We start from the raw sequence: 10,588 nt of genomic DNA, 5'->3' as shown, positions 1-10,588 counted from the left end.
TATTTTTTCTTAGTTGTTCCACGAAGTTTCGCCCAACTATTCCTCTGGCCTTCGTCAGGTGCTAAACGACACGGGATAAGAACTCTGAATCTCCTGACTGCATCCACTGCAATTGAATCTCTACGGTTTCACGTGAGAATTGTCTGAAGATAGCGGTTTCAATCCTACCTAAAGCCGGGCAGAGGCTTACTTTGCCAAAACGTGGTGAGACGACAACAACAACGGAAGACAGTAATTGCAGTGGATGCAGTCAGGAGATTCAGAGTTCTTATCCGTTGCGTTTCCATATATATTTATGCATACGTATATAATTTTGTTTAATCTATTATCCTATCTATCTATCTATCTCTCTTTTCTCTCTCTCTCTCTCTCTCTCTCTCTCTATATATATATATATATATATATGTATATATATATAAAAGTGAACGTGTCTGTGCGTCTGTCTCTCTGTGTGTCTGTGTACATTTCCTTACGCAATAACTCTGTCAATTTTCAGTCTACAGACTCAAAATTTGATATACAGCGTACTGAGATTTGGGAAAATCTATGTGATTGATTTTCAGCCAGAAATTGTGCGATTCAGGGGTGAAAGTTCAACGATTTGCCCTGAGAACTCTGCCAAAGTTCTCAGACAATTTGGGGTCTAAACACTTGAAATTTTACATATAGGTTCCTTGGACATGGATCTAAGTTAGTAACTCAATTCCAGCCCATAACAATAAATTTTTAGGGTTCATAATAAGGGTCAAAGTTTAAAAAATTGACTGCTTTTTTTTCTCAACATACACCTCCAAATACACGGGCAATGCCGAGCTGAAATGCTAGTATATCTATAAAAGTGAACGTGCCTGTGTGTGTGTACATTTCCCTACGCAATAACTCTGTCAATTTTTAGTCTACAGACTCGAAATTTGATATACAGGGTACTGAGATTTGGGATAATCTTTTTGATCCGTTTTCGGTCAGAAATTTGGCTGTTCATGGGTCAAAGTTCAACGATTTCACCTTTGACAACTCTACCAAACCGCTCCGACAATTTGGGGTCTAAACACTTGAAATTTTAGATAGAGGTTCCTTGGACATGGATTTAACTTAATAACTTTATTTGAGCCTCAATCAATAAATGTTAAGGGGTCATAACAGGGGTCAAATGTTAAAAAAATTGATCGTTTTTTTGTTTTGCTCAACACACACCTATATATATATATATATATATATATATATATATATATATATATAGTTATTCACATCTATATATATATAGTTTTCCACATACAGTACTGTTTCGCTGTATCGCAGCTCATTAGTTCGGCTAGACGAAAAGCTTTCTCAAGCCAGTATATATATATATATATATATATATATATATATATATATATATATATATATATATATATATTTCAAGAGTAAGAGATGTGAAACTATCAATCAATGTTTCTATAAGAAAATAAGCAAAATCAAAGTAAAATATTTCTGGATATCGTCTCCTCATCAACATAAATTGTAGGGGAGGGGGGAAGACACCAAATTTAAACCAGATTATTTAAGTAAATATAGTTTGTGAACTTAGAATTTAAAAAAAATTAGTGGAGTTTAAGTCTTTTGTTTATAGGATTAATATTAGATATGGGTCTATGTAATACAATAAAACGATTGTGTAATGTTTTTAATAGGTTGAAGGTAAAAGGAAAATAGTAAGGAGTAATTAACTATATTTATAAAAAGCTATATTTTTTAGAATTTTTCGATATAATATAAGGAATTTTATTTACAAAAATGTTACCAAAAGCTTATAAAATAGTTGATAAAATTAATTAATTAATTGATAAAATATTTTTTATTCTAGATTCACAAATATATATATATATATATGTATATATATATATATTTATATTTATATACACATATATATACACAAACACATATACATATTATTAAAAATAATAATAAATAAATAAATAAATAAAATATATTTGTTTATGCCCCCAAAAAATATGGGCTATTTTTAGAAACAAAATCTTCAATTTAAAGGCGCTAAGTTAACAGTAATATCGTTTTTTAAGAACATAACAAATCTACCTAATATATATATATATATATATATATATATATATATATATATATATATATATATATATATATATATATATATATATATATATACTCGGGTGTTTTATTCAAAAGTAATGGACTAATGAATTCAACGAGGTTGTTAGATAGTGCCCAATAAAAAGAGCTGATAATACTTGTTTATTGTTATATAAACATGCTCACATCCTGCTGCTACAAATAGCCACTTGTTTCAATCAAACAACAGATATCATCAGGCAGCGACTTGACTATTCAAAAGTTCAATGAATAATCACATAGTTTATTCATTTCCCCTGGATTACTTCTCCGTCCTGGGAGTAATATCCCGAAAATATTGAACTCATTCTTATAATGGACTGTCCAGGTGTTATGAAATCTTTTTGTCTGTGACTCTTATTCACCATTCAAATAACATTTTCAATATATGTGCCGAAAAGCAAAATATTGTTTATTCAACGCGGAACCTTTAGCTAATTGCATTTCATTTCCTCTGGTGATATGTCCCATTATTGAAAGTTTATGGATTAAGGAAATACAAATAATTTTTTGTCTATATATTCCTTGTTTCAAACAATACATTCTTTATTCCTTAATTGAAATTCATTTTGAGATAATCATTATATATATTAATTTTATTTTTATTTCGGACTACTAGTCTCATCTTTATTAGACTATGGAAGATCAGATAATAAATAAACGTGGATTTATAAGATCAAAGAATCCAACCTTGATCTCCCTTCGGTGCCCGTGGCGCAGTTGATAGAGACGTTGAATCTCTACAGTTCCAGATGAACATTGTCTGAAGATAGCGGTTTCAATCCCACCCAAAGCGTGCCAGAGGTTAATTGGCCAAAAATGTGGTGAGACGACAACAACTACGGATGGCAGTGATGGCTGAGAATGCAGTTAGGAGATTCGAAGTTCCTATCCGTCGCGGTTACCACATGACGAAGGCCAGAGGAATTAGTTGGCCGAAACGTTGTGAATAAACAATCCAATAAAAAGATGAAAAACAACAACTAATAAAGATGAGACTAGTAGTCCGAAATAAAATTAAAATTAATAAATAAATTATTTACTTAAATATATGTGCATATATTTTGATTTACAGAATTTAACTTTAATCTTTAATAATAATAATAATAATATATATATATATATATATGTATGTATGTATGTGTCAGGTCATGTCATATGCTACTAGTACCATATAACCCAGTACTACCTGCCTCATGGTCGGGTCACCGTCGACTAAACTGGTTCCCCCGCCAAACTTGTTTAGTGAGGAGGGTGGCTGGTCTCTCTCAAGGATTAAAAACAAGACCTTCCAAAGGGCGAATGAACCCTTTTTTGGGGTCAACGGCCAACTAGCACCGTGTGTGTTTGTGTGTGTGTATGTGTGTGTTGGGGTGGAGAGGGCTCCCATAAGCCGTGATGAAGGCAACCTTTCTAGGAGAAGAAAATCTCTGATTTAAAAAACCATAAAACGTGAGACCAGTACCCGCATTAAGCTGGTCTGCAGTTTGACTTGTTGCTGACTATCTTGCTTTTGCTTGTTGCAGGATCTCAATATTTTGAACCAAGAGAGAGAGACTTAGTTGTCGTACAAAGTTAAGAATCTGTAACATAATCTGTGTATAGATACTCCCTCGGGCATTTGTCTATAAAAATGGTCCTGTGGCGATGAAAGTCATTTTTGGGCTCATGGACTGTTAAGTGTCTGTGGGAGTGGCACTCCTCTGACAATACGCTGCAATCATCATCATATATATATATATATATATATATATATATGTGTGTGTGTGTGTGTGTGGGTGTGTGTGTGTGTGTGTGTGTATTATTGAGCTGGATTAAATCCGACGATATGAAATAAAATGAAGGTAGAAGGACCTGAATACTCAACGTTTCGCCCGATTTATGCGGGCTTCTTCAAGAAGGACGGTAATTGACGAGAGAGTCGGAGGATTAGGTTATATATAATGATGGGGGAGAGCAACGTGTTTTCCTTATGTAAATTAGATGTCATATATACATATATATATATATATATATATATATATATATATATTATGAGAGAAAATAAAATAGAGTAAACTACGCGAATAATTTTGTTCCCACACTGATATCAACTGTGCATTTATTGTCACTATTGACACACGATGCCCCTTATCCATTAAATTCTTTATTTGGCCAATCAACTCTGGTGTCCTGACTTCCTTTCTTCTCCCACACATCTTATCGTCCTTCACAGACTCCCAGCCTTTCTTGTATCTCTTATGCAACTCAAAACTGATGCACCATTCATGGAAGATGGTCCAAAATCAGTCTGAAATATTCGATACGTTTCTGCGCAATTTTTCAAAGTTTAAAACAAAATTTTATTGTATATCGTTCTTCTAAAGTGTCCAAATTGCATTTCGGATATTTACCAGCCGTGACAGTCACGATTTAGCAGGCCTTGTTTCCGTGTGAAATCGATAAAAAGTTTTCCACACGTCATAATAGCTATATATATAGTTAATTTGTCGTCGGTAGTTCCAAAATCCGTTAAATATATAGGTTGAGAAGTGTCCTCCCACAAAATTTACACTTTCATAGATATGCTAGATTAAGCTCAAATTCTAATATGTGTCTTGACTTTGAATGAATGCTTAATACCAAATTGATGTTTGAATATGGTAAGATGTAGGCATATTTTGCATTAAATACTAATCTATATTGACCCCTATAAATTATTAACTGTTCATCGAAAGGATAACATAATACGTAGTTTACTCCACCTTATAATATCAATGGTCCATGCACCATTGCAGCCAGATCAGCCTGATTGCTTCCTAGGTGAACTTAAATATTAATCTCTACAATTATTAATGTCAACATTAAACGATATGTCATCGTGATAAATTTCTCTGTCTGATAGAGTCAGAATTGATGTCATCAAAAGGAGGAACGAGCCATTCCAGAATAAGCAGGTCGGTTAAAAGGCCAGGTGCAAATGTTAAAGGAAAAGTTGCGGCAACTTTTTACAACATCAAAGCCGTTGCCAAAACTGCCAGACAAATAGCTGGATCATTCTACCGCCCCAGTAGATATATCATTGCCGATGCATCTTCTACATGTATGAGAGTTAAGTACATCCAAGGGCAGAGTACAGTTGCCACATCTGGGCAGGAGCCGGTCGGAGCATCTTAACTTGAATTGAAAATGTTCAAAACCGCCTTCGTAATCTAGAAGGTAAAGCCATTTCACTTTCCTGCAACCTTTTTTTCCTCTTTGTACTCTCTCGTCATTTACAGAGCAAGTGCATGTCTGAATTTCACTGTTTAACCTCCTTATCAAACTTTCACAAACAACATCCGACGAGCTACAGACACTATTATCAATTTCTCCCACTTTCTGTGGCTAAATCGAAACGCAGATTCCATAAACAATGCTTAGTGTCGAGAGCTAACCAACTGGAGAACATTGTTTCGCTTGCATGCTTTCAATTTGACTACAACATGGCCGTCTTCAATTTCAATGAAAACGAGTTCTTGTTTAACCGTCCTCTTAAATAATAAAATGATACTCAATTCTTACCACTAACGAGTCCTACGATGCCGGTCATCAGCACACACTCTTCTATCGCTATCCTCGAATGGCCTTCGGACCTAAATAAATGTATTTTCGGGCCTCAATAAACGGTGAGTTCCTTGTATATATATATATATATATATATATATATATATATATATATATATATATATATATACATACATAGACTCGAGTATATATATATGTCATCACTATTAAAAACTGATATATCTAAAACATATAACTTTCATGGGTGTAGGAGATTTATAGATGACCTTATATGTATAAACGATAATGATGAATTCGAAAAAAATAAACATATTATATATTCAAACGAATTAAAATTGAATTGTGAACATAGAGGACAACAGGCTACATTTTTGGATTTAGATATAATAATTGAGGATGGGATTTTTCTTTATAAAATATTTGATAAAAGAAACGCCTACCCCTTTAAAATAGTACGTATGCCGCATAAAGATAGCACCTGCCCTGTTTTTATGTTTTATGGAACCATTATGTCAGAGTTTTTGAGAATAGCCCGCGTTACTTTAAAATTAACAGATTTTATACCACCAGTTGCTCACTTAATAATAAGGATGATAAAACAAGGTGGGGATAAAAATAAAATATTTAAATAGTTAAATAAAGCATTTGTTCTTATCCTGATGCTTTTGAATCGTTTAAGATTAACCATACTATATTAATAAAGGAAATCCAAAACTATATTAACAATGTATAAAATGTATTTATAATTACATATAATAAAATTATAATTTTTAAAAAATGTATATATGTAAAAATATTTTTAACCTTTATATATCTAATTTTAAATAAATAAGAATGTAAATATACTAAATACTAATCATAGTGGGGGTGATAAGTAGTTAAATGGATTAATCCGTAATCTTATAAATACAAGACTGATAAATTAAAAAAATATATCCATTTTAAATGTGGAAATTGATGAATCACACAGGTAAGAAATTCATTTTTATAGTATGAAAAGGTTAGTATTGCAATTAAGAACAGGAAATTGAATCAAATGTTTGTAACATGTCTTCTTACTAAGATTAAGGGTGGTGGTGTTTGATCAACACTGCTGGGGAGCCATGATGTAATATACTGTTTTGTTTTTAAATCCCCGAAACAGTGTTTCATGGTAAACAACTGATGATCGTTTGAAAAATAAAGTATTGATACTATAGTAAATTCGAGAGCAAGTTGATGCAGTGATTGCAGGTGATTAAATGACTTACTGACTAGATGGTTTTCTAACGAATGATAAAAATATTTTTTGTATAGATTTAAAGGTTAAAAACTTCAAAAACTATATATATATATATACATATATATATATATATATATATATATATCCAAGAAAATGGCAGAAACACTAGAGGATGACCTCCAATCCGTAGTGGAATGGGGACAAAAATGGTTGGTCTCATTCAATGCTGCTAAGACTAAGCTTGTTTCCTTCAATAACTACAAGAAACCTTCTCTACCACCAATAGCAATGGCCAAGAACACATTGCCTGAAAGTACTTCTTTTAAACTCCTCGGCCTAACGTTTACAGGGAATATGAACTGGAATAGATACATTGAGAGCATTGCCAAGGCTGCTGCAAGGAAGGTTGGCTCCCTCTACCGTGCTAGAAAACTACTTACGCCTGCCAGTATCCTATACCTCTATAAGGCAACCATTCGCCCATGTATGGAGTACTGCTGTCACATCTGGGCTGGTGCATCTGCTGCTTGTCTCTCGCTCCTGGACAGGGTTCAAAAAAGAGTTGCAAACCTGATAGGTCCTGAACTGTCATCTGGGCTTCAACCTCTGTCCCATCGACGAGATGTTGCATCCCTCTGCCTGTTCTACAAATACTTCAATGGTGAATGCTCTGACGAACTGCAAACACTTGTACCTCCCCGACGTAACTACCCCCGACAAACCCGACAAGCTACTAAGTCTCATCCCTTTACAGTGGAGATCCCTAGGTGCAAGAAAGCCTTTTACTCCAATAGTTTCTTCCCCAGAACTGCGGGTCTTTGGAACTCCCTTCCGGGATTCTGCTTTCCCAACTGCAATGATATGCAGAAGTTCAAGTGTAATGTTAACAAACATCTTTCTACTCTTCTCCCTTCATAATGACCCCGCTAATTAATTCCCTAATAGTAGCCCCCTGCTTCAAAGTGGCACTGTGCCTTGTTTGGGGTGAAAATTGAATAAATAAAAAAAATATATACATATATATTATATATATATATATATATATATATATATAAATTGAGAGAGGGGAAGAGAAATTAAGATAAATGCATTAAACCTGTGCTGCACTATCTCCTTTTTATCTCCTTGTTTTTTGTTGTTTTATTTTTCGAACAATATTTACCCGTATTTACTTGTTAGATTTACCAGGCAATGCGTCTGCATTCTGTTAAATATGCATAAACATTCGTTAAGGCGATATTTATCGGCAGGTTAAGGATTTGAAATCTTACAAACAGCCCATACCTCATAACCTTTATCTTTTATCCGCAGAGAGCGAAAAAGAGATGGGAGACAAACACGAATACATTAAATATGTGCAGCTCGGTTGTCGTGTCTTTTTTCTTTTTTTGTTAACTTTGTTTAAATTTTACGCACTTAATTGATCCGGATGTGCACGTACATTCTTTGTTAAATATGAACTAAACTTTAAATAAATCATGTTCATGCAAAATTGCTTCGAAGGTTACGCCTTTAAAAGTAAAATAATACGGGAACCTCCGTCTCACCTATCAACCTCATTAAGCATAGCTTTATCTTTTGTTCGATATGGCTATACCCCTTCGCCCCCTTCCTGTAGCAACACATATATATAAACGTAGATAATTGTCTCCACAGATAAGACGAATAGTTTTCTTACCCTCCGTCATGGCATCTCATTCACTATTCATGTTGGCATTTGTAGCCGCCATATATTTCTCACCATGTGTCAACTGCATTCCTACGCCACAGGTATGATATTTTTCAAAAATTACTATATATATATATATTTATATATATATTATATTATATATATGCATGTATATATATATACATGCATATATATATATATTATATATGTATTATTTTTAAAATATAATTATCCACTGACACGTGTTTCGTCGTCTACGACTCATCAAACACTCTGATGAGTCGAAGACATTGAAACACATGTCAGTGGATAACTATATTTTAAAGTTAATACATATTCCGCTCCCTATTTGGGGGCACTAAACTGGTCAAATAGAAAATTATTCCCAACTTGCATTTAGGTAAAAATGCGCTTTCATATAAATAAATGAATTCATTCAATAAGTATCGTTAACAAAAACAAACAAACAGCATGTATATATATATATATATATATATATATATATATATATATATAATGTAAATTTGGTCCGTTAATAATGAATAAAACCATATTTCTACGTTACCAATTTATTTAAAATTTTCAGACAACCCATCTTTAGAGTCGAGGCATGGTTTTATGTTATGAAAATAAATTTACCTCCCGAATTATTAAAATATTAAATAAAATAAATATATTTTTTAACCGTTAGTGCGAATCTGTTCTGTTGATAAAACTAAACTTCCGGTTCGATTAATTTCACAGCCACGAATTGACGAAAGATTTCATTTTCTCGATAAGTAAAAAAAACAAAACAAAAAAAACATAATTCATTTGTTTATCTTCCAAATTTTTTAATTTACGCATTTTTTCTTTATTATATAAGGCCAAAAAAAAGTTTGTCGCTTGCTTTTTGAGTTTTTTTTTTTCGACATAAGATTGGTTGGTAAAGTACAGTTTTTTTGTTTGTTTTTTTTTGTCCGCGCTATTTTTTAAATCGTATTTCCAGGTTTATTTACCGTTTTAGGGTTTGTATTACTGTACACATAGATTCGAAAAAGTTGTCAAAAAACAAATATATTACAAATAAATGTTATCAAAGGCAAGATAAGTTACTTTTCTACCAAACTGGATATATTTTTTGTGTTTTTATTCAATGTAACATATTCATTCAGCTCGAAAAACATAGTATTTTCCGATGTATTGGAAAATTCAAGATGGCGTCTCACACCCTCTTTAATACCGTAAGTTTGGGAAAAGGTGTTATAAATAAAAAACTATACAAAATACTATTAAAAACCCGCCGAATATATGTCAACCTATGTCATGGTAACATATATTGAGCGAGTTTTTAACAGTATTTTATCCGGTTTTTTATTTATAACACTTTTTCCCAAACTTACCATGTTAAAGAGAGAATCAGACGCCATCTTGAATGTTCCAATACATCGGTAAACACTGTATGGTTTTCGAGCTGAATAAACATGTTACATTGAATAAAAACACGAAAAATATATCCAGTTTGGTAGAAAAGTAACTTATCTTGCCTTTGATAATAATAGAATAATAACGTTATTTAGAAAGCCATTCTTAACATGGGGAGGACGTTTTGTTACTATTCTATACTTTCACCTAACAATTTAATAAACAAAAGATGGTACTTATGCAGAGAAAGTACGGTGCTGAAATAACGCTATTAAGAAAGCCATTCTTAACATGGGAAAGGGAGAGTGTTCTGTAACTATTTTATATTTTCACCTAACAATTTAATAAACAAAAGATACTACTTATGCAGAGAAGGTACCGTGTTGAAATAATACGGTTATTTAGAAAGCTATTCTTAACATGGGGAGGGAGTTTTGCATCTATTCTAAAATATGAATGCTTTTTCTTTATTAAAGAAATTGGGTACTCGTGCACTTATTGATCCGTGCTGAAATAATAACGTTATTATTTTAAAAGTCATTCTTAACATGGGGAGAAGAGGGTGTTTTGTAACTATTCTGGACTTCCACCTAACAATTTAATAAACAAAAATTAAACTT

At 32.7% G+C, this 10,588-nt stretch overlaps 1 protein-coding gene across 2 annotated transcripts in view; it reads left to right on the top strand.

The window, feature by feature from the left end:
• The window catches only part of LOC145256277 (uncharacterized), a 37,739-nt gene that overhangs the window by 8,927 nt on the left and 18,224 nt on the right, over positions 1-10,588 (top strand). The window contains exon 1 of one of the 2 annotated variants that reach the window (XM_080114960.1): positions 8,509-8,665. The exons of the other annotated variant lie outside the window; for it this stretch is intronic. Coding sequence (XP_079971086.1) covers positions 8,582-8,665 — 84 coding nt within the window. The 5' untranslated portion in view covers positions 8,509-8,581. Of the gene's footprint in view, positions 1-8,508; positions 8,666-10,588 lie in introns of those variants that run through there. 2 annotated transcript variants of the gene reach the window in all.

This window comes from Euprymna scolopes, chromosome 32 (assembly GCF_053919585.1).
Source record: "Euprymna scolopes isolate OS-2025 chromosome 32, ASM5391958v1, whole genome shotgun sequence".
NCBI lineage: Eukaryota > Metazoa > Mollusca > Cephalopoda > Sepiida > Sepiolidae > Euprymna > Euprymna scolopes.
Note: the sequence above shows the minus strand (reverse complement) of the source record. Positions and strands in the feature narration are given on the sequence as shown.